Here is a 27,042-nt window from a genome sequence, read left to right on the forward strand (position 1 = left end):
ATTAAATACAGAAATATTTTAAGATATAAATGCGTTTTATATTAATTCAAACGGTATATTCAGCCTATTCTTATATGCAAAAAATTAACAATAACAAAACTTTTTTATTTGCAACATTAGCTCCACTTACGGCAAGATAAAAATGGAAAAAAATATCACGCTTTAAATTCGACGTTTAAATGAATATTGTAGTATCAATTGAGCAGGACTACAACTTTTATCAATTTTCAGATATGTTGTTGGTTTCAGTTTAGCACTCAATCCTATTTGCAAGTTACTGCGACTGACAGCAAACTTTGTAACATTATTTTGAAGTTGGTGTCATCACGCAGATACCAACATGGGACGCCGCTCAATTAACACCACTAAAAGTGGGAAATATATGAATCCCACTGACCAAGCCAGTAAGTACCCTATAACTAACAATTTTTTTAATTGAACTTCAAAAAGAAGACTTATAAACACAATTCAAACAAGCATCAACATGTACATTGTACAACGATCCATCAGCACATCGCAAAGAGACATGAGAGAAACATACAAGCATATACTACCCTTGATAACCAATTCACTTTGAAAACTCATAAACCTAAAAAAACAGCCTATATATATATATATATGTAGGACTTAAAGTGCAATGTGGACGCTAAAGTACGATGGTCACGCTAAAGTGCTATGGTCTTTGCTAAAGTGCGATGCCTACACACGCTAAAGTGCGATGGTCAGCGATAGTATAGAAGTAATAAACGTACTATGGATTATGACGTGTCGTTTATACAAAAAAAATTAACATGCTGAAAGATAAACGTAGAATATTTGATTGACAACTTTAGCCAAATGTCCATGACTTACTTAATTTAAACCTACCCGTGCTTTGTCTGCTGATGCAAATGGTTTTTTTTATCGGGTGCTGGAAGAAGGACTTGTGTTGTCACGGAATAGAAGTTCCTTCATAATATAAGTTCCAAAAGGAAAAAATATTCTGGAAGTGGTATAGAATATTTGTTCCAACAAGAAAAGATATTATGACAATGTTTATAACAAAGTTTCCATTGGAACTTCTGTTAGGCAGAACAAATATACGTTGACAGTGTCTTGCATTTTACTATACAGATACAAAATAATACCAGTCTGCACAGTTAGCCACTAGTCCGATGCCCAAGACTAGTAAAATTTTATATGGACTAGTAAGTTATTGCAAAACTTTGTTGGACCAATAAGAAAAATGTTGGAATATTGGTCTTCATACTAGTAGTTGAAAAAGTTTTTGGTGCAGACTGTTATAGCCACAAGTAATAGTATACTTTTTCTTGCTTCTATTAGAAGGTAATGTTAACTGATACATTGAAATCATTGTTTATGTTACAGTTTACTTTGCGGTCCCTGTTAAAATATTGTCAATTTATTGAAAAGTCGGTAAAGTAGAGGTACATGTTTTCATGCATAAATCATAAATTGTCTGCTAAAGCATTATTTTGTACATTTTAGGAAAATACAACCTGTATTTGTACTCGCTGTGAAAAAGGAGAAAGCTCGGAGAACATTGCATTTCTCTCTCATTTGAATTAAGATTTAAACAAATAAATGTTACATGACATGAATGAACGAATTTTGTATTTGTAATTTACGATGACAAGGTGATCACATAAGGGATAGACTACATGTACATGTGAACTGCAAGCTATGCTAATTATCAAAATATTTGATATGCCTGAATTTAAAAAAAAAATCCTACTAGCTTTTGCAAAAAGACTATTAATTAACATCTGTGTTCTTTTTCTTTTTTTTTCCATCCGTGTTCTTCAACGTTTTTTGCCAGTCAACATTACCCTTTTGGTCCATCACACTTCAGTGTGATATTCCATCGAACTTTAGCAAACAAATATCCATCGCACTTTAGCGTGATACACCATCATACTTTAGCGTAGACCATCGCACTTTAGAGTCCTACATATATATATTATAAGAAGTAGATTAACAAAAAAACTGAACCCCAAGGCAAAAAATCCCTTATTAAACAGGAACTTTTGTGATTTTACTCATTGAGAGATAAATTTGCATACAAGTGTAAATACGTCTATCATGTCTATTGGTAAAAGCAGTATAACACCATATTTTATTTTCAAGGTAGTTTTTCGGAAACATCTATTTGTTATCTGGTCATTACTCTATTCTTGGGAGTTCTCTTGGAAATCTTAGGACCCTTATCAAATTGCAAAATTAAAAGATCAAATCCATTAAATGAATGTAATTCCTGACTTGATACAGGTATTTTCTTGTGAAGCAAATGTTGGATCAAACTTGGTTTATGAACTGTTCCCAGAAATGCAAACTGATATCATTTATCCATAATTGTTACAAATTAAAGTTTGGACCAAAATAACTGATTTATGATTAGTACTCTACCTGTTATAGCTATATATATATATATACATGATATATACTATGGTTCATTATCATCTCTGATCAGGCTGATGATCAGGCTGAAAATCAGTGCTGATCAAATATTTTTTCATTTCTCTAAAGAAACATGTATTTGTAAAAATAATAAAGAACAAATTCTTTTCAGTAATTGCCCTTGGATAGATAAAATATGTGCGACACAGGGGACATTGGAACTCTGCTCTTTTATATATACAATGTAGCTTGTTAAAGATAAAACCTCTCTCGTGTAACAGAATAACTAGTAATTTTGTTTGCTCTCTTGATGACTTTCTAAGATCATACTCTTTATCTTACAATGCTTATGTTATTACCTTTCAGTAAGAACCAGTTGTTGGATTATGTCATTTACAACATGTACAACATCTCCGGTTGGCTGGTGCAACTCATTCTTAATGACAGAATTTTTGGGGTTCTATTTATCATGTTTATGAGTGAGTTACATAAAGCATTAAAGAAAAAAATGATTCTTTTATCATGCTGGTTGTTGAAGTAAATTAGTGTTAATGTCTTGTATCATATTTCTATTTTTACAGGAAAAGAGGCAAGAAAGAGGGAATTAAAAAAGGTAACTATTTACCATGTTTACTATAATTTCAGCTTTTAATTTATAAAAAGTTGCTGTTCCCGTTATTTCAGATCAATCAAAATAGCCCTGAAATTTATTTAAAATTTTTAACTTTTAACTTTTGTCCAATGATACATATATATGATAAACAATTCATGTTTTATAGTTTGATATGTATGTCAATTAAAAAATTATTGTAAAATTTGTTTCCCTTTATTTGAAATGATTTATGTTTTAATTGTAGAACAAGAAGCAGCGTATGCTAGTACGACAGGCTGTATTAAAGGGAAAAGATCCACTACAGTTACTGACAGAGATGGAAATTATCGACAAGATGGGTAAAAAATATAAACTTGAAATGATAATTATAGTAGAAATCAAAAACATGTGGTGAAAGTTATTAATCCACACAAAAAAAACTGTAAAAACCATTATACTGGACAACATAGAAATATATTAAAACCTCAAACCAAATTCCAAACACACTCTATAATCCGCTATTCAGTTTTATTCTTGACATCTATCAAATAGTAACAATTGATGGTGTAATAAAGTTTTTTTTCATAAATATACATAATCTTCATATTCAAAGTTAGAATAGCAAAATAATAGAGAAATTATGTATTAATGATAAATAATGTATACTAACAAAATTATAAGTATATACCTGAGGATACCCTAGTCTTAAGGTACTACCTGAGGATACCCTAGTCTTAAGGTACTACCTGAGGATACCCTAGTCTTAAGGTACTACCTGAGGATACCCTAGTCTTAAGGTACTTATACACAGGGATCTCCACTGAAATAGCTGTACAAGTGAAGAAATCTGTTAACAGCATGTGCCATTATATTGTTGTTGAATAAGAAAAAATCAAAAAAATCATAAACCAACCAACTTCTCAAAGCACAAGAAGACCTAATGCATATCATATAAATTTCTTTTTTTGAGTCTGAAAGAAGGGAAAGGAAGAAATCTGCTACTGATGCGTAATATTCATGACATATTCTGTTTCTTTTTATATATATATCACAAGTATTTAAACTTATACACTATGGTATCGAACAGTGTTCTCCTCAGAAAGTTCTAATATCATCCTGGCAAACAGGAAATTTTGAAATACCATCTTGTTTCTAAAACTTATAGCATCACATCCATAACACTATCTTTAAGAAAATCATTTCTGATAGCATCACATCCTACATATTCTAGCAATATAGTATCACATTACCTTGAGGGAAAAGGCTTTCGGGAAAGCACTGTTGAATGAATATGTGTTTGATTATATGTGTGATAAAATGCAATTTTGGCCCTTTGACTGTCTGTTTTGAGGTTCTTAATTGATTAAATAAAATAGAGGATTGAAGAGTTAGGTCAGGACATCTAATTGAGTACCATATATTCCCAAAAAATCTGGAAATTTGGCAGATCTGTTGTCTATATACCTTAATAAACTAATGTTCCTAAAAACAGGAAAGTTTCTAATATATCTAAGTGAACTAAAGTTGGTGAAAAAAACAAATGATAAATTGGTGTTGCCACAGTTATCTTATAAAGGGAAAGATATATGTCATGTGTGTGTATGGATGTTTTGTTATTTCTTTCTGTGACTGACAAACAATATAAAAAAGAAGATGTGGTATATTGCCAATAAGACAACTCTGCAAAAGAGACCAAATAACATAGAAATTAACAACTATAGGTCACCGTACTGCCTTCAACAATGAGCAAAGCCCATACCGCATAGTCAGCTTTAATGTCTTTTTATTATTATTCAGAATATAATCCAGTGGAAGCACCATTACTGAATGAAAAAGTACTAAAAGATAAAAGAAGAAAATTGAAGGAGACTTTCCAGAGAGTTGTCAGGTTATATGTGAGTTTGTTTTTATCAATTTAACAAAATATGGTACTGAGTGTGAGTCCCTATAAATTTTGCGGATGTCCTTTATTAGTTTAGTTTAAACATATTTATAGTGGATTAGGACACAAGTTATTGCAACTTATATTAATCCCTCTCCACTTTGTGGGTGCAAGTGCTGCCTTGTAGAGGCAGTAGCCTACTCTTTTTCTTTGAAATCTACAAGGATGTCTTTAACATGCAAGAGATATGGCTCTCTCTTAACACAGGTCAGCCATTTATCCTTCCCTTCCGATGGACTATCATCGTTTCTCAAGACCATACTTGTTTCATTGGACGAAGAGTCAATACAGTGTTTCTCATTCAAAATGGAATTTTAAAATTTTGAAAGGACCACCACAATTGTTTTGATAGTATTTTACAATCTCTAGATATTTTCATATATTTTTTGTTCAAATTTTCATGCTTGAATTTAGAAATTAAAATTAAAAATGAACATCTTTCTTAAAATTCACTGTTTTTTGTAGGAAAAAGAGAATATGGATTATTCTAAAGAGTTGAAGAAAGCAGAATATGATTATGAAAAGAAAAGACTCAAGCTTCAGCTTTATTTTGGTAATTATTAAAAAAAAATTATATATAATCTTCTATATTTTGTTGATAGTTTTAGTCAAAAGCCAAATGATATTTGATTAGGGCTATTCCAGAAAAAAATGTATGGGGGGTTGGAAGGCAGTTTTTGTCAGCACCCGCCACCCAGACAATTGTAATTGAGAATTATAGTGCATTATAGTGTGAAAAGTTGCTCTGATACCCATCACCCATGTATTATTAATATAATGTGCCTTCCAACCCCCCCATACATTTTTTCTGGAATAGCCCTTAATATTTAATGTAGGAATGAGTTCAGTAATATACATTTAGCTTTAATCATGTTGAATAATCACTAGACCAATTTTGATACAGAGTTTATGTTTAGTGTTTTGCTGACAGTATTTTTTAGGAAAACAGATACAAAAAAATTGCCAGAAACCATTGATACTCATTTCTATATTTAATGCTAAGTCTCGAAAACTATACCAGAAAAGAGAAACAATACAGGATAATATTTCTTCCCAAATGGGGGAAGTGGAATATAAATTGAATTAGTGTATTGATTTTGACAGGACGTAGTATGGCATACAAATGTCGGCCGTCTGTTTGTCTGGCATACACATGTCGCATAGTAACTTGAGAATGACTTATCCAAATTTCATGAAACTTAACATTTCTTATGATGGTCAAATGATGATCTGTATACTTTTTGGAGAAAATAAAATTAAAAATTTTGAGTTACAGGGGTGAGGGTTTTTTTTCACATGTCACGCCGTATCTCAGAATCTATTTATGATTCTTGCATAAAACTTCACACACAAGTCAACAGGCATAGCATGTGCTCTCAGCACAGCTGTTTATTTTGTTTTTATTGAATAAGAAAGCTTATATTTTTATACGACCCCAAAAAAATTTTGGGATCGTATAATGGTATGATGTTGTCGTCTGCGTCGTCGTCGTCGTCCGAAGACACATTGGTTTCCGGATAATAACTTTAGTTTAAGTGAATAGATCGTCATGAAATGGGGGTGATGGTCCCAACCGATTAGGAATTAGGGGCCCGAAAGGGGCCCAAAAGAAGCATTTTTCTAGTTTCATGATAATAACTTGTGTAAAAGTATTTCAATTGCTCTGAAATCATACCGCAATGTTTAAAACCACAAGTGGAAGGTTTGGATTCATTTTAGGGGTTATGGGGCCAAAGTTTAGGAATTAAGGGCCAAAAAGGGGTCAAAACAAGCATTTTTCTAGTTTCAAGACAATAACTAATGTGTAATTGTATGGATCTCTCTGAAATTGTACCACAATGTACCATATAACAAAGGGGAGGCTGGGATTAAGTTTTGGGTTAATTGCCCAAAATATGTAGGAATTAGGGCCAAAAAGAAGCATGTTTCTAGTTTCCAAACAATCCTGACAATAACTTGTGTTTAAGTGTATGGATCTCTCTGAAATTGTACTACAAGGTTCAATACTGCAATGGAAAGCATAGGATTGAGTTTAAGGGTTATTGCTCCAAGGGGGTTTCAAAAAGTTTGGGGGGGATTTTTTGTTTACCATTTTTTGAAGGGCTTCCTTTTTTTTCAAAATTTTTCAAAAGTTTCAAGAAGAAATCTTCAATTGCACAGTATTGTGCAATAGATTTGTTAGATCTTTGACCCCATTAATTTTGTGACAAAAACCTTTATTATGTCAAAAATTTGATCACAATCCAAAGTCAGACAGAATCAAGCTTGAATATTGTGACCAAATTTGCCCTAACTGTTCAGGGTTCAACCACTGGGGTCGTATAAAGCTGCGCCCTGCGGAGCACCTGGTTATAAAACTTACAGTAAAAATGCTATGACTTAAAACAGATCTCCTAGAATAATGATTTTATATATAACAATGCTGTTGTGTAATTCACTCCTAGCTTACAGTTAAATAGAAGAACCTTTTTTTTAATTTCAGAACAAGTAAAAAATGCTGAGCGAGTACAACTAGACCAGATTCCATTACCAGATATCCCACAACAGTTGACAAGTAAGTGTATAAATAGACTTTTACATCAATTTTACCTTGACCCCTTTTATAAGCTCACCTAGCCCATCACTTGGCATCCATCTTTGTTGTTGAATTTTTTGTTTTAAATCTTCTGTGAAACTAAAACTTTACGTAATTGTTCCTTCGGGAATCTACAGTTTGAAATGTGTATCCAGGGATTTGAGGTGACAAGCATTTTTTGGGGGGCTTATAAAACCTCTATAACAAAAGCCATTGATCAAACCTGACTTGAGTTAAAATTATCAGCAGGTCAGGTCCACAAATATCTTCTATGAAATTTTCAAAAAAAATCTGACAACCTGTAATGGATTTTCACCCATGAATGTCAATGTTGTTTGTTTAATGCAGTCTGGGCAGCAATTATAAAACCTATTATTTTAAAAATGTAAGTTAACAAATAGTAAGCAACACAATGAGTAACTATATGTATATGATATAAAAATACTAATTAGCAAAGTGATAAAAAACGTTTTACCAGGTGAGTGATTCAGGTACATGTGTACCTCTTAAGCTTGTATCCAATTTTTTGTGGTGACTATAGTCATGATAGTAAAAAGACAATCTTTTGATAGTAAAAAAATGTTCAGCAAAATAAATTTTTAAGTTAGCATTGACAAAATCATCAATTGTCCCTTGTAACTATAAAAAAAAAAGGTGGAATTTTACTAGGATGGCGATTCAGGCTCTTGGAAACCTATTCTTTACAGTACCATCAATGATACCATGACCTTTGTATTTACAGAACCACCAATGATACCTTGACCTTTCTATTTAGAGTACAATCAATGATACCTTTACCTTTCTATTTACAGTACCACCAATGATACTTTGACCTTTCTATTTAGAGTACCACCAATGATACCTTGACCTTTCTATTTAGAGTACAATCAATAATACCTTCACCTTTTTATTTACAGTACCACCAATGATACATTGACCTTTCTATTTACAGTACCACCAATGATACATTGACCTTTCTATTTACAGTACCACCAATGATACATTGACCTTTCTATTTACAGTACCACCAATGATACATTGACCTTTCTATTTACAGTACCATCAATGATACATTGACCTTTCTATTTACAGTACCATCAATGATACATTGACCTTTCTATTTACAGAACCACCAATGATACATTGACATTTCTATTTACAGTACCACCAATGATACATTGACCTTTCTATTTACAGTACCACCAATGATACATTGACCTTTCTATTTACAGTACCACCAATGATACATTGACATTTCTATTTACAGTACCATCAATGATACCTTTACCTTTTTATTTACAGTACCATCAATGATACTTTGACCTTTCTATTTACAGTACCACCAATGATACATTGACCTTTCTATTTACAGTACCATCAATGATACATTGACCTTTCTATTTACAGTACCATCAATGATACATTGACCTTTCTATTTACAGTACCATCAATGATACATTGACCTTTCTATTTACAGAACCACCAATGATACCTTTACCTTTCTATTTACAGTACCATCAATGATACATTGACCTTTCTATTTACAGTACCATCAATGATACATTGACCTTTCTATTTACAGAACCACCAATGATACATTGACCTTTCTATTTACAGTACCACCAATGATACATTGACCTTTCTATTTACAGTACCATCAATGATACATTGACCTTTCTATTTACAGTACCATCAATGATACCTTTACCTTTCTATTTACAGTACCATCAATGATACATTGACCTTTTTATTTACAGTACCACCAATGATACATTGACCTTTCTATTTACAGTACCACCAATGATACATTGACCTTTCTATTTACAGAACCACCAATGATACATTGACCTTTCTATTTACAGAACCACCAATGATACATTGACCTTTCTATTTACAGTACCATCAATGATACATTGACCTTTCTATTTACAGTACCATCAATGATACCTTTACCTTTCTATTTACAGGACCATCAATGATACATTGACCTTTTTATTTACAGTACCACCAATGATACATTGACCTTTCTATTTACAGTACCACCAATGATACATTGACCTTTCTATTTACAGAACCACCAATGATACATTGACCTTTCTATTTACAGAACCACCAATGATACATTGACCTTTCTATTTACAGAACCACCAATGATACCTTTACCTTTCTATTTACAGTACCACCAATGATACCATTACCTTTCTATTTACAGTACCATCAATGATACCTTTACCTTTCTATTTACAGTACCACCAATGATACATTGACCTTTCTATTTACAGTAACATCAATGATACCTTTACCTTTTTATTTACAGTACCATCAATGATACATTGACCTTTCTATTTACAGTACCATCAATGATACATTGACCTTTCTATTTACAGTACCACCAATGATACATTGACCTTTCTATTTACAGTACCATCAATGATACATTGACCTTTCTATTTACAGTACCATCAATGATACCTTTACCTTTTTATTTACAGTACCATCAATGATACCTTTACCTTTTTATTTACAGTACCACCAATGATACATTGACCTTTCTATTTACAGTACCATCAATGATACCTTTACCTTTTTATTTACAGAACCACCAATGATACCTTGACCTTTCTATTTAGAGTACAATCAATAATACCTTCACCTTTTTATTTACAGTACCACCAATGATACATTGACCTTTCTATTTACAGTACCATCAATGATACCTTTACCTTTTTATTTACAGTACCATCAATGATACCTTTACCAAATGAAATACCACTGCCGTCACTTGATAAACTTCCACATGGAATATTGAAGAAATCCTCAGGATTCAGGTAATAGCCTCAATTGTTGAGGGTCAATCGGTCATTATTTAGTGACAATTCCTGTTATTTAATCATGATGCCTGTAGAATAACTGACATTATTGCTGTTTTCATAAATTTTCCTTTGATCTTTCTGTCTAATAGTTTTCCATCACAAGCTTCTTGACTTAGATTGGTTTTCATAGCTACATGTATTGTCGAATGAAGTGAGAAATAAATGACCACATGAGCATACGTCTTAATTTGCCATTGTAGGTCAAAGGTATTAAAAATATAATCTAGGATCCTTCTCAGCTATGCATCTGATATCAGGGCTATCATCTTTTGATGAGAATCTAGCTGAAAAACTTCCTCACATTTTCAAAGCCATAGATAATTTATATTTTCATCAAATCTGAAAAATGTAAATAGTAAAAATTGCATTTTAAAAAGTGTTGATTATTTTCATGATTGCTCATGCTTATTATCTTATTAAATTAACATATTTATATAATATTTATAACAGTGAGATATCCATGATGGATGTGGACCATGAAGCTCTAAGAAAGAGGAAACCTCCAGGTCCCCCTCCTGGGCCCCCTCCACAACTGAGTGACAGTGAAGATGAAGAATATGATCCAGAAAAGGGTAGGTATTGATATAGATAGGAATAAAAGGAGATACAGTTAACTCTCGTTGTCTCGAACTCGGTTGACTCGAAATTTCGGATGAGTCAAAGTTTTCACGTGGCCCCGAACTTAATTCCATACAAAAGCATGTAATTAGACTCCTGATGAGTTGAAATTTCGGTTGAGTCGAACTAAATTTACGATCCCAAGGTTAACAAAAGCATTCAAAATTCATTTTTTATCTCGAACTAATACACGTATGTCAAAACATGACCTCCGGGATTTAAATGGATTGAAGAGTTAATCTGACAATACACGTGTAATTAAATCTCCGGTCACTGACCACTGTATTGATTTATGACATGCTATTTCCATGTGTGTTTACCTAAGATTATCTTTTATAGAATTTTGATAAATAATTAGTGATACATTGTTAATGTTTATGAAAAAGTATTTAAAATGTTAACAAAACAATTAATTTGTGATTTACACTAATGAGCTTGGGTGTGTCTGAGATAGTAGTCTCAGGGTGTGTATAAAGTGAGGATTATGGCTTCCGTTGATGATCACCTAAAAACTACTCAAACGGCGTTTTTAACCTTGTTATATTTTCTTTTGAAAAGAAAGAGTGAGATAAAACAAAATGAATAGAAATCAAAATTTTCTTAAATCTCTTGTATCCGAGAATAAACAATTTTGTCAGCTATAACCGACCTGAATAACAAAACTATCGATTGGAAATTACTCTCTTGGAAAAGTCATAGGATTTTTTTTTATTTGAAACAATTGAATAAGTAAAAATAATGTCATTATAATAATAAAAGACTGTGACAAACAAATACATCGATCTGATACTAGAATATCGATCCCCTTGCCATATTCACCCATATTTATTTTAGCTTTACCAAGCTAAGCAAGAGTTGTGTCCCTTAGATTGTCGAACTTCCGGTGTTCGTTTGAGTCGAACTACTTGTATCTCGAAATATTTCTCTGGTCCGGCTGACTTCGACATAACGAGAGTCGACTGTATCAAGTATTTGTGAGTGAGACAGCAACCCAAGGACACAAATTTTCTAAAAATGTCTAACAACAGACAGGTCTGCATATAATATGTCAATCTTTTAATTTTATGGACCCTTGTTGTTACCCAGTCTTCTTAAAAGACAAGCCCATGATGGTAGACACTTATTGACATTTAACAAAGGAAAGACATTTATTTGAAAATTTTATCATATGAGAAAATGAAGTCAAGCTTTCCTGTTCAACACAATTTTTTTCCATCAAATAATCAGTTGTAAAGTTTTACGCTTACTTTATATATTTCTAACAGAGTTCCTAGAAGGATTCACATGTCTGTGTCAGTTGTATTATGAAAATCCCATTACAAATTAGATATTGCAAAAATAGATGAACAAAATAACATCTGCTTTTATTATATTATTTTTTTAAATCATAATATTTTCAATATGAAAATTATCTATAATATAATTTTAATTATATATATTTATGTCGATATTAAAAGTATTTCTGCAAATATATAGTTTTCAAATTTATGTAAAAACTGTCAAAACTTATTGATTTGATTTGCTATTCTTTTCAAGAGAGAGAAGAAACAAGCAATGATCTGATTAGATAATTTTTCATTTCAAAGAGAAATCAATGGCACAATAGATTTTGGCATAAAAATCATCATTGTCCTTATGTCTCACATTAAATATATAAATTCACATTTCACAGGTATAGAAGAAAACATCGGTACCGTAGATCTGGACATAGAACATCCTCACGATAGTCCTGACGAAGATGATCACGACCATGATGATGAGGAACTACTAGGTAAGAAAATATTCCATCATTCCCTTGCCCCCTGAGGCTGCCCACTTTTCTTTACCCTACAATGCTTGTGAACTCTTTGATTTTAAAATGTAAATGTCCCCTTTATGTTAATGGTATTTTAATTTTTTGACGCTATAGTTGGTTTTAATGAAGTGTAGTAAATTTGTTTTTTCTCCTTAGGCTCAAAATCAAGAAAGATCCGATTTGTTGATGATGACACAAGGGACCCTGATGAGGAAGAGAAAGATACCAGATTAAAATTTAAAGCACCTAAGGGGGTGACAGCATTACAGGCTAAAATGTTACAAATGGCAGGTCAGCAAATACCAGACAAAAAGAAGGAGGCGGAAAGACGACGAGATGTAAGATTTTATTTCTAAATTCATCATGGTGTTTAATATCCTTATAATGTTACATTCATTTAATGTTTTCATGATAATCATTTATATTCAAGTCTTGTTCAGAACCTGAGTGGCCTATTATGTAGTTCACATACTGTATAACTAGCTTATCAACAGGCTTAAACAGAGGTTAAGAGTTCGAATCCCACACTTGCCATGTGCGTTATATGTGAGCATTGTTTTGAAAGCTGCAAATAAAAAAAATATCATTAGTTATATAAGATGATTATACAGTATCTTATGCATTTCATTCTCTGTTTATTTCAGACTTATCTCCCTTGACTGTCAATTATGCAAGATAGTATATTGAATAAAATATGTATTTCCCATGACTGTATTATTACAAGGTAGTTTACTAAATTGAATATTTATCTCCCTTTGGCTGTCTGTTATGCAAGAAAATATATAACTGTAAATTTCTGGTTTATCTCCTTTTGTATGATTAATATTCTTACATTTTGCACGAAAAAATTACTAGTTCTTAATTGTATGTTACTTTTGATTAGGGTAAGGTATTTGAAAAACTTCTTTCGTTTTTGGTTTGAATATGGAAATTGTACAGCAAAGAATCTGATTAAAATATTATTTTACAAGTTCCGATTTTTTGGGGGGTCTGTATAAATTCCTATATTATAGATTCCGTTGTTTTTGTAAACTGATTTGTTTATACTTCTGTTTGCTTTTTATTTCACTGATTCAGACATAAAGAGGAGATGGCGCGAGCACTTATAAAACTAGTGTTATCCAACTACATGTATATGTTAGGATGACTGACCAAAGTTAGGAACCTTGTCAACTGTCTTTAATCATATCTTAGTCTTTTGGTTTATTTGTTTATTAGATCTGTCTTACTCAAAACTTTTCTGCTTCTTTTACATAAACTTTTGTATAGATCATTTTACCACACTTTGAATATTTTTATATATCACAGATACAGACAGCAAGCAGTGATTGCTAGGGCTCGTCACTTACGTAATTTACGAAACGGTTTGCGCATTGACGAAAGTATTTCAAATCAATTTTATCACTTAGATTTTTTCAAAAATACAAAATTGTGTGTGTGCCTGTTAATCAAATCATAGTTGATCTAAAACTATCTACGAAAAATTCACAGGATGGAAGCAACGATATATAGGTCTCTGCACTGTCTTTAAAATAATCTAATCCCATTTCGCATTGCAATCTTTATATATAATAGGCTCCTATTTACAAAATATGAATAATCAATTCTTTAAAAAAAAACATTATTTTGAATATTGTAGAGTTCAGAGAGCAGTTCAGATTCTGATAGTGATGAAGAAGACAGAAGAAGGAGACGAAGACGGAGAGATGATGAACGGGAAAGGGATAGAGAGAAAAGGAGAAGAGATGATGAAGATAAAAAAAAAGCTAGAGATAGTCTCCCTGATGGACCTCCTGGGGAAGATGAGAAACAAGCACAACCAAGACTGATGCCTCCAGGGCCACCACCAGGTGCTCCACCAGGGGCGCCACCTGGGTTACCTCCAGGACTACCTCCAGGTATGTACTTCATAGGTTAACCTTGTAGGGAAACAAACACAATGTGTCCTATTATTGTATGACTTTGTTTGTGTTGTAGGGTATGTCAGTATGTTTTTATCAGTTTTCCTTTCATTTCATGACATTGTCAGTATGTTTTTATCAGTTTTCCTTTCATGTCATGGCATTGTCAGTATGTTTTTATCAGTTTTCCTTTCATGTCATGACATTGTCAGTATGTTTTTATCAGTTTTCCTTTCATGTCATGGCATTCTCAGTATGTTTTTATCAGTTTTCCTTTCATGTCATGACATTGTCAGTATGTTTTTATCAGTTTTCCTTTCATTTCATGACATTGTCAGTATGTTTTTATCAGTTTTCCTTTCATTTCATGACATTGTCAGTATGTTTTTATCAGTTTTCCTTTCATGACATGACATTGTCAGTATGTTTTTATCAGTTTTCCTTTCATTTCATGACATTGTCAGTATGTTTTTATCAGTTTTCCTTTCATTTCATGACATTGTCAGTATGTTTTTATCAGTTTTCCTTTCATTTCATGACATTGTCAGTATGTTTTTATCAGTTTTCCTTTCATTTCATGACATTGCCAGTATGTTTTTATCAGTTTTCCTTTCATTTCATGACATTGTCAGTATGTTTTTATCAGTTTTCCTTTCATTTCATTGCATTGTCAGTATGTTTTATGTCATGGCATTGTCAGTATGTTTTTCTAATGAGTTTAATTATCCCTTTGGTATCTGTGGCCTCTTTTTTTCAAATCACCTTTTTAGCTCACCTGCTCTCTAGTTACAAAAACTGTCGGTTCAATTTGTTGCATTGCAAGGCACTTATAGAGATCATTTTGGATTTTATTTCTTTGATATTCGTCAATAACTAAAGAATCAGAAATTGATTTTTTGTTCAGTTTTTCAAGATTATTGTTTATTGTTTTCTATGATAAGACAGAGCCGTTTTAACTATCATTGGTTCCTGATGAAACTGTTTATTTGCAGTTAAAATGCAAAATACAATTTTCAGGAAAATTAATCGTAACTAAGTAATAAGCTCTTTAAAGTTTGTTGTAACTTGTATTATAATTCTTTCTAAAGTATTTGCGATGTTAGAACTTATAGTAGATCTGATATTCTTTGTACTACTCCCTGAGACTCGTATGTTTACATTGACAGGTCCGCCTCCAGGTGCACCTCCTATGATGTTCAGACCTATGAGAGGTCCAATGCCACGTATGTTACCACCAGGACCACCCCCTGGTAGACCAGCAGGACTTCCTCCTGGACCACCACCAGGACTACCACCAAATGTTAGAATGCCACCAAGGATGCCACTTGGGCCACCTGGTAAGTAATTATTAATTTATTGTATGTTAAAAGTTGTTTTCATATTTCATCAACTATTTTATGTAATGGCTGCAATAGAAAAATTGACATTATTTGTGGATTATAAGACTTTTGACTTTTGTAGTTTGTTTTTTGAGCTGCATCCAGACTCAATGCTATTTGATTGTAATTTCTTTTAATTGCAGGCCTTCCTCCTCACAGAATGCTCCGTCCACCAGGAGCACCTCCAGGAATGCCTCCACTTCGACTGGCTCCACCTGGTACCCAACCACTACAGAACCCTAACGTTATCAGTGCTCAGCCCAGTATCATGAAACCTCCACAGATATCATCTGAAGAAGAAAAGAAGGGTACAGCTACAATAGAAGCTAAACCACAGATAAAGAACGTTGGTGGGGATGTGACAAGGTTTACACCTGTGGCCTTGAAAATTAAACGTGATCCAAGAGATGCTAAAGGCAGAGTTATTAAGAAAGGTAATTAGATATAAAAACACTGTCAATTGCCAGAATATATCCTACACTGACTGGATTTTTTATGTAATGGGGAAAATCTTCCACATCTGCCAAAAAAATATGAACAGTGATTGATGCGTGGAACAACCTGTTTTACATGATATATTATTTTTATTGGAAATAGAGTGATTAATGTCTGATACTTTATTTCCTAGACAACTTTGAATTATAAGTTATACAGCTTTAAAAATTTCAAATGCTAAAATTATAACAAAAATACTCTATTATAATCAGTGACCTTGAGATTAGTCTCAATAAATATTTACAATAATGCCTAAGTATTCTGTCTTCATTTCAGCTAAAGAGGAAGAGAAGAGAATATCAGGAATTGCACCTAAATCAGCGCCAGTGGTGGCAGCAACCCATACAAAGACCAAGGATGATGCTTATGATCAGTTTATGAGAGAAATGGAAGATTTAATATGAGGGAAATTAAAGGTAATTATCGCTATTTTGTGCATTTTTCTTTTGATCTTTTTTTGTGATAATTTTCATATCATGCTTCTCGCTTGAGATGGAAAAATTATCGCTAGAAACTAAGGAGGCCATGTGGCGTTGCTAACGAAATTGACCTGAAATTAACAAGGTCGTCATAGGTAAAATAGCGATAAACAGATTATCATTGGTCATCTCAACTCGGTTGCTTTTCTCACTTTCGCTGTACCAGCTCAAGCGAGAAAATCAATCTCGTTGAGATGACCAACGATAATCTATAATTATCTCAGCATTCACTAATAAGTCACTTTTGTAACCCAATCATACACTACAATATAAAGGATGATACTCTCCAATATATTGTAAGAGAAATTTAAGAGGCAGACAAAAATTTAATCCTATCCCTACTTACTAGATTACAAGTAAGGTCAAAGGTTGATGCTTTTGATCAGTTTGTGACAGGAATGAAAGGCTAGGTTGGGTACTTTTATAGACACTTATACTTAGAAAATGTTTATAAGAGAAATGGAAGATTGTAAGAAAGAGTAGATAAAACATTTTATTATTGTCCCTATCTAAACATCATGACAGTAGCTCTAGTTATTTATATGTACCTGTGATTTGTTTATTGAGAATATATCACTTATATATATATCAATATAGGAAATGGATTATCTCCCTTTGTATAATGATAATTTAATATATCAGTTTTAATATGCGATTTGCTAAACATTAATTAATGCTTATACATTTAACTACCAACCAAGTATAGTACACAGGTGTGGTTTTTTTTTAAATTTGAATATTGTTAGCTATGTTGAAGAACATGCATAATGGCAAATTACAAAAATTATGGATGCAGTTTTTTAGGTACTCATCTTTGAAAGTTTGGAGGTATGTTCAAACCCATTTCTATTATTAATTATGGATTCATAATGATTTTTTTGGATTTATAAAGTGAATATAAATACATCTACAAAATAAACTCAGAAAGGAAACTTTAGTCATATCATAATGGGTACAATTGTGGTACTCTATGGTTTAAGCAGTTTGCAGAATCAAAAAGCAATTATTTATACATCACAATATGCTATGACACATTGCCTCCCCCTCCAATTGACCCAAAGTCAACTGGAACAGTTCATTCATTAAATCTATACATATAGCATAATATATTATTAAACTATATATATATATTTGATCTTTATATTATACTAGCTTTCTCCTGGAAAAAAATATTTGGCTTATAAATAAACATTGGCATTAAATAAGCTGACCATAAGCATTTAGATTTTTCATTTTTTTTTTTATATAATTTTGATATGTTAGACAGTATAGTAGTAATATGGGTTATATTTATATGAAGAAATTTTAGTACTGTTATATTTCGTACTCGTTGCTTTTTTGGAAGTAAAATTTATTCTTTCATGTGAAAATGATGACATTTTGGCTAGGTTTACACAAATTACCAATTGGGTACAATAGTTAACTAATGGTTATAACCTCTATATTATTTATTAAACAAATCAATAATTAATATAGTTGACAAACACCTTTGATCATCAACTGCCACCTACCTACCTAAAAACTTATGATAACAGCATGTCACCTATGTTAATTACATCCAAACAGGGTGTCAACTAATGATCTCTTTCATTAGGCTCCATAGAAGGGGATTAACCTAACATTAGGCTAAGTCAACAAGAGAAGGAATGAAAAGGGTCTAGGTCAATGACACGGCAATCCATTGACACAATTCCAATAATATCGTTAAAAATAGACAATTCAATTGTTTATACAACATTAAAATATTCCAATCACTAAGAGTTTGTGCAGTAATCATTAATATTGCCAGACACATAAAATAACCTAGAACATTGTAACAATATAATTTATGAGATTTCGAATGATAGAAAAAGGAGACAAATAGCATTCTTTTTATTCCCCTGCTGAAGCAGAGTGGACAGCTTGACCCTAGTCTGTCTGTACATCCTCAAATTGGCTTGGACCATTCTCTAACTTTAGTTTGCATCAATTAAATGTTATGAAACTTTATATACATAGTTTTTTATTACCACAAAACTCAAATTGAATACGAATTTGGGTAATGTGACTTTTACTATTCTTGAGTTATGTCCCTTTATAAGGTTATATGCAAGTGGGGGCATCATCTTGAAACATTTCCATTTAAAAAAAAATACACAATATCAGCTGATGTCAGTTTTTTTAGGGTCAACCATTTAAACTTTAAAGTTCTCTGTTTATAAAAATATGGAATTATGGTGACTAAGTCATTGAGGCAGCAACCCAAGAAAATTACAGGAAAAAAACACAAAAAAACACTAAACATCATCTGAATTAGGATTTTTTATCAAGAGGCTGAAGAGCCCAGAAATTTATTTGTTAAGAAAAGATATATTTTGTATTCATTTATATATCAAACATTGAAATTCAAATGTAAGAAATAATTATTTGTGGTTTTTGTGGAATATAAATTTCACAATTCTTTCACTTGTTTAGAAATATTTAAAACCCTCTTCAAATGGATTAATAAGGTTAATAAAGTGGATGCTACTATTTAAAGTGTTCTGTATGTTGGCCATAACCCATAAATGAAAATTCTTTTCTTATGAATATAAATTATTCCTTTAATAAATTCCAGCTATGTATAAAATATAACCTCACCTTTTAAGTGTTTATATTTTGAATTCCCATTCTAATTATTGAGAATTAGAGATCTATTCATTCTGTTGACTCTTTAGCTTTACATTTTCAAGGTCATGGTCATGGCTATCAAAATAAATAGTGCCAGTTATTGGTAAAGGTGTCAGTTCAGCTAGGGTTGTATTGATTTAGAAATTTAAAGAAATGTACATTTAAAAGGCTATTATTTAAACTTGGAATTATTTTTAATTATGGAATTTGCCTAATTTCTTGTGCTTGAAATTTTTAATAAATACCATGTTTAGTCTGTATTATTATGTGAGTGGTGAATAACACTTTCAATACAATGTATTTTGTACAGAGAGTGTTGTGAGTGGCACAGTACATTCTATTAAAAATGTGCTTGGCACAGAACAATAAACTACAGAATATTTCAAGCACAAGAAATTAGGCTAAACCATAATTAAAAATAATTCAAAGTTTAAATAATAGCCTTTTATATTACAATTTTGAATTTTGCTACTTGTAGATGAAGAATACAATAATATTAGTAATTCATCTTGTACATTTAGTTAATATTCTCTCATTAAAGAACTAACTGAGAGAGAACACATATTAAAAACAAAAACTCTAAAAACTGTGCCTTTCATTCAACTGTAAAACCAGATATCATAAAGGAAATAAGTTTTACTTCTTTAAGGTCAAGTTATAGTATATAGGATGTGTCTTTGATTTGTGTAAAATATAGATACATAAAAAGGAGAAGTTTTTTTATATCCTGTTGCAGATTAAGTTCCCTGCATACTAGCATGTTAAAAACAATCAGAAATGATTGATATACCAGTACCCGCTTGGTCAAAATATTACAAAACTGTAACTGTTTATTGCTGAAACCTGTCAAAGTAATTGTAACTGGAAATGTCCTCATTTGATGGATCTTTTCTCCCACAGAATGTGCTGTTCAATCTTAATTTGACCAATGAAACTCTGTAGATAGATATAATAGATTGTCGGGCGCACCACATTTGAGCGAAAAAATTAAAACTACTAGGGGACATTTGAGCGCCAACATTAGAGCCCATTTAGATAAAGAGAAAGAGCAATTCCTAATGCAATTCTTTGAACAGTATTGTACAGGGGGAGGGGGTATATCTAGAGCCCATTATGTACGTTCTATAGGTTATAAATTCCAGGCTAGAACAGACTTTAACATTTGATTTACCCTTTTAGACTTTTAGTGCTGTATTTTAATTGAAAAGTTTTATATTGTTTTATGTTTTGCTGTCTTGAGTCTATTAGTGCTGTATTTTAATGGACATGTTTTATATTGTTTTATATTGTTTTATATTGTGCTGTCTTGAGTCTATTAAACATTGTCCTATCAATGCACTCAAATGTCCTCCTCTGAAATTGTCATCGATAGTATTATAGAATAGAGTTATCTTTCTTGAACAGGTGCTTGTATGAACATGAATTTGAACTTGTTAATTATGGTCAATTGTTATTTATTAAATACATTAATTTGGTCTTTGTTGGGTTATTCCCTCAATTTTATTACCTGAACAGAATTATAATAAGTTGAAAGAATTATACAATTATAAGGATAATCTATATTATCTGATTTTTAAATATTTATGTCTTTTTTATGTAGAGCTGACAGTCATGTAATGTCTGCATGATTTATAGATATTTAAAGTACAATTCTTTGTCAAAATTAATGCTACACAATTTTCAATAAATGAGCATGAATCAATACTACATGTCCTATGAAAATTGCTTTACATTCCTGTCTACCATATTCCTACGTTTAAATCACATCTTGTTCAAAGTTTTCATACGGAGGCATATTGAAATTTTAGTCAATTTTGTTTTGAACAGTTGTTATCGAGATATACTGTCCATTAAAGCCAAAGGCTGGCCTCGGTGGTTACATTTTAGGTTCCTTAAAAAGAGTATATGTATATCAATACCAGTAACAGTTTATTTCCATTACATAATAATTCCAAACTTCACCATTTGAACAATTTAGAGCAAATTAAAATTAAAGTCGCCTTTATAATATTAAGAGTATTCATGAAGTGAATTTGTGTCTGTTGGCCAAATGACAAATAATCGTTGAAGCTGGCCTACAGAAAAGTTCTATATATGCTTCTCTTGACCTATATTTTATGCCTGAGTGACCTTGACAATCCTTAAGTGTGATATTCATGAATATATGTAGTCAAATTGTTTTAAACCCAGATTTTGTTTGTGTTATTGGTTGCTTGCTAGACCTTTATAAATAATTCTAAAATCCCTATTTTAAGTTTGATTATGCCCCTTCTGTAGTAGATTGGAGGGGACATTAGGTTTTACCCTTGTCCGTCTGTTCATCCAATATGTCTACACATTGCTACCCATTCTTTTACTTTGTTTGCCTTAACCAAATGTTATGAAACTTATACACAATGCTTATTATCACAAAAACAGGTGTCAATTTTATATTTTGGTGGTGTCACTTGAACCATTCCAGAGTTATGCCCCTTTATAAATGGGAAAAAAATTCTGTTTCTGTTTTCTAACTTTAGTTTCCCTCAACCAAATTTTAAGAAACTTAAGCACAATACTTATGAGAAAACACGCATCAAGTACAAATTTGCGTAACTTTACTGTTTAAAACTGTTCTTGAGTTATGTCCCTTTATAATCTGTCCATCATTAAAGTGAGTTATCTCCCTTTGTTTTGATAATTGCAGTGTGATTCATTATTCCAATGGGCAAGGTGATATAATCTCAATGCTTGCTAGAACTAATTATACCTAATTAGTTGTTTTATATTTTAAATCAGAACTACTTGGGTACATGATATGCTTTAAAACAAGAAAATATCAAATAAATAAGTACATTTTTACCTTCAGTGTAGGTGTAAAAAAGGTTAAATAATAAGTCAAAAGATGATATAATTCCTCTAGAGTTAGATATTGCAAATGAGGGTTATTTCTTGACACATAATGATCAAGAAACTACTTGTTCATTTATCTTATGTTTTCATACTGCATTAAGCATAAAGTAATTAGATAAATTAATAATTTAAAAATGTTTTATCAGAACTATGATGATAACATACAAACAAATTAGAGGTTTAATGAACTTCCCAATCAGATAAATAATATTTACAATAAGAAACAACAGGATCTTGTGTCATGATATAATTTAAATCTTAGGTTTTATTGATGTATAGTTTAAATCATGTGTGAATTATACCATACTAAAATCAACGGAATATAACGGTACAGGTTACAGTTAACAATAATACTATTTTATTGAAATATACCATACTAAAATCAGCGGTATATAACAGTACAAGTTACAGTTAACAATAATACTATTTCATTGGCTAACTCAATTCTCAATTTTAATACTTTCTGACTCATGTAGGTAAACAGTTTACATTTTAATATATACACAATAACTCCTCATGATATTTTATGTTTATAAGATCTTGAAGGGACCCATTTGATTATTTATTCATGCACTTAACTGTCAAATGACACAAATATAACTTAAAATCACCAATACTTTTATTATAGTGGGCCTTAAAGCTTTTATTGATGAAGTTTCAAGAATTTCTAAGACATTTTATATCTTAACTATGCAGGGGGTTATCAATTATTTCTAACAGTAGGTCTTTACTTATAACAATTTTTTTAAAACCTCATGGAAGATTGTCCTGATAAATTCATTTACATGGAGATAGATTTGTCAACATGATCTACCCTTTTTAGCTCACCTCACCAAAAGGGTCAATGAAGCCAAAACTGCCAGAATGAAAGCAGACATTTCTTACATACCCTTGAAATTTGCTTACTGTGAAAGTACTTTAATTCGTGGGTATCAATTTTCGTGGTTTGAGCAATATTTACATGTTCGTGGGTTTTTAAATTCGTGGATTTTAGTTTTCTAAAAAAAATAAAATTGAAAAATTGAAGCCTTTAGAAACGAGGGTTACAAATAGTCTAGATTGAAGGAAATTGCAAAGTAAACATTGACCCGTGTAAATCGTAGTGATAACACTAATTAACCCATGATAAAGTGATCAACAGTACGAGAACTATGAGGATATAAAATGAACACTTTATCATACTAGCATATCAATATCGGAAATCTGACTTTCATTGATCAAAAACAAAAGTTGTACATTTTAGGTTATTAAAGATTAAATGGGTATAATCCTGCATGCGGTTGTAGTTCTGTGACTGCTATTAAAGTATTCTATGAGTTGGTGCTATTCAATATCTTCTCTTAGACTAGATCATACATGTCATATCAGTAGTCAAACCTACCGATTGGGATCTTTTCAGGTCTTGATTTAGACAATGGTTATTTTATTTCGTTGGACACTTAAATTCGTGGATAAAGTCATCCACGAAAACCACGAAAATTGGTACCCCACGAATAAAAGTACTTTCACAGTATTAGGACAAGAACCATAGTGATTGGAAAAGTTTAGAAAATATTTTAAATCGCAATAATGAAGCAATATTCATAATTTGTTTTTAATGTACTCACACCAGTATTTTTTTTATTAAATGAAACTGTCAACTTCCTTTTTTCGCCTTAAAATGACTACCTCTTGTAGTTGCTTATCTCTTGCATCTATAAGGAATGGCAGACCAGTTTCTTATTTTCCCAATGAAACAGAAACTGTAATTTGCTATTTCTTTTAATTGTTGTTTCTATTGAAAACAGGAGTGTCAAATGTAGTTCTAACTTTCATTTTCTTTTTTGTCAGCAGTTTTTTAATTTCTAAGCTGCCAAAAGATTGAAAGTTGTTGTTTACAGTTATTTATCAATTAATTAGCTAATACCATAGTTAGTTTGGGGATTAGGCGTATTGGAAAGCCAGAATAACTTTTTTGTCCATACACATATGTATGCATGTATATATATATATATAAGTACTGTGTTTTTATGATTTCAATGGGTGGACAGTACCACACATAACCTACTATTTATCAATGGACAGTACCACACATAACCTACTATTTATCAATGGACAGTACCACACATAACCTACTATTTATCAATGGACAGTACCACACATAACCTACTATTTATCAATGGACAGTACCACACATAACCTACTATTTATCAATGGACAGTACCACACATAACCTACTATTTATCAATGGACAGTACCACACATAACCTACTATTTATCAATGGACAGTACCACACATAACCTACTATTTATCAATGGACAGTACCACACATAACCTACTATTTATCAATGGACAGTACCACACATAACCTACTATTTATCAATGGACAGTACCACACATAACCTACTATTTATCAATGGACAGTACCACACATAACCTACTATTTATCAATGGACAGTACCACACATAACCTACTATTTATCAATGGACAGTACCACACATAACCTACTATTTATCAATGGACAGTACCACACATAACCTACTATTTATCAATGGACAGTACCACACATAACCTACTATTTATCAAATGTTCAAGCTTATTTACACATTAAAATGTAAATATTTAAAAATATTCCAATTAAATCCATTAGTCAGAAAAGATCTTAAGTCCTTTTAAAATGATTAAATTTAAACATTATAAAAGTACCATAAAGGGCGTATTCTGTTAATAAATGTATGCAAGTACTTTTAAGAGAACAGCAGTAAATATTTTAATATAACTGTAAATTTGTGTTTATATAATTTTTGTAATCCTAAAATTATTTTGAAGATTTAAGCAAACAGTGATAATACTCTGTGTAAAGATTTTAAAGATCCTTTCAGGAGTGTTAAAAGTGCTGTTTTTATACTTTCAAACTCACGACCTCTGGTTAAAGATATTTTAGCCACTACTGACCTAATTTGGAATATAAGTTAGTTAAATCTCTATGTCTCTCCATATTAAGAACTGCCCAGTAGATATTTTCAAGAAAAATATCACAAAAAAAAGCTTTAAGTATAAATATCTACTGATCTTTCTAAAGTTAATTGTCTCTCACACTTATTGGTTAGATTATCATAATTATTGTTTTACAGTTAATTTCCTAATGCATGTAGGGTAAGACTTTGGTAGCTTGCTTGCATTGTTTGTATACCAGTATTGACATATGTCTTGGGAATGTTGCTTCATCATGTGCCTCTCAAATGGTGACAGTTCATGTTACTTTAACAGATTAGAAACTACATTTACCTAATTAGAAGAACAGATATGTAAAACCTTTCACATTGGTCCTTGTTGATTCTATTTTCGGAAGTGTCACTACATGTTATCATCAAGATCTAACTTGGATAATATAAGGGATAGACATTTTGATTACCAGTTATCTTAGTCTGACCTGCCCAAATGACCTAGGTTGTTATTATATTAGTATGTTCAAGTGACCCATATTGCTATTACAATGTATAAAAATGTATCTAATTTTGCTGATTTTGCATGAAATAATGATAAGAAATATTGAAAGTTTCTGACATTTTGATAGTCAGTTACTTGGCTAATGATTGTATGTTCCAATAATAGTTGAGTTTTAGTTCAATGTCATTCAGCAGGTCAAATGTAGACAAACCTGAATTCATTTGAACTTTTATTCAAATGATGAAGTTTTATAGACCCGAGATAGACTATCTAAGTACTCCTAGGTGCTAAGTTTGTACAGGGTTTACAGGTCCGTCAGACTTAAGGTAAACCAAGAAATACCACAGATTTTATTAAGGTTATTTATTATTCAAAATCAATAGAATATGTTTGATTAGGTGTAATTACATTTCTTTTATCAGTGCTAAGCATTTAATATCCCATTTAAATGATTTAACAGGAGAGGTATGACGTTGGTCTTCTTTACGAGTTTGGTCGTGACCGTCAGCTAGTTAATAAGACCGGGATATTTGTAGAAGGAGATATGCATTATTAATTTCTATTGCACTTTTGAAATAATGAAATCTTGATTTCTATTTGATTTATTGATAATAAGAATGTGAGAAGGGCCTAGTTAAAGTTTTATATTCTTCTTGTACTCACATGTCTAAACGAAGCAGGGTTGATAATATTTTTTACCTTTAAATGGTATTAATTAATTTGTCAGGTACATCTAGGAACAGTATATCAAGATATATGTTCCTGGGTACTTGTATCACACGTGTATATATTATCTTCTTAAAAGAAATTATGTTATCTCCTGTTATACACTAACATGTTTTCTTAATATGAATACAATATGTTGGGTTAAGGTTTATGTTTCATCGCCTAAAGTCAAGACAAGATGTGAATGAATTTACTGAAATTCTGTAATAATTTTGATGTTTTTTTGTTGTTGCAAAAATATAGATTTAATTAAAACTTTGATAGCATTAATGTATAATATGTATGCAGGTTAAGAGTTGTC

General features: G+C 31.5%; 1 protein-coding gene across 1 annotated transcript in view; it reads left to right on the forward strand.

Moving 5' to 3' along the window:
* The first annotated feature begins 3 nt into the window (after positions 1–3).
* Positions 4–27,042, forward strand: part of LOC139487459 (WW domain-binding protein 11-like) — a 29,351-nt gene continuing 2,312 nt past the window's right edge. Inside the window, exons 1-14 of the mRNA XM_071272264.1 lie at positions 4–404; positions 2,979–3,010; positions 3,255–3,348; positions 4,787–4,884; positions 5,397–5,484; positions 7,414–7,485; positions 10,244–10,334; positions 10,830–10,951; positions 12,670–12,768; positions 12,949–13,130; positions 14,432–14,690; positions 15,860–16,030; positions 16,216–16,506; positions 16,844–16,983. Coding sequence (XP_071128365.1) covers positions 341–404; positions 2,979–3,010; positions 3,255–3,348; positions 4,787–4,884; positions 5,397–5,484; positions 7,414–7,485; positions 10,244–10,334; positions 10,830–10,951; positions 12,670–12,768; positions 12,949–13,130; positions 14,432–14,690; positions 15,860–16,030; positions 16,216–16,506; positions 16,844–16,971 — 1,791 coding nt within the window. The 5' untranslated portion in view covers positions 4–340 and the 3' untranslated portion in view covers positions 16,972–16,983. The remainder of the gene's footprint in view (positions 405–2,978; positions 3,011–3,254; positions 3,349–4,786; positions 4,885–5,396; positions 5,485–7,413; positions 7,486–10,243; positions 10,335–10,829; positions 10,952–12,669; positions 12,769–12,948; positions 13,131–14,431; positions 14,691–15,859; positions 16,031–16,215; positions 16,507–16,843; positions 16,984–27,042) is intronic.

This window comes from Mytilus edulis, chromosome 9 (genome assembly GCF_963676685.1).
Source record: "Mytilus edulis chromosome 9, xbMytEdul2.2, whole genome shotgun sequence".
Lineage (NCBI taxonomy): Eukaryota > Metazoa > Mollusca > Bivalvia > Mytilida > Mytilidae > Mytilus > Mytilus edulis.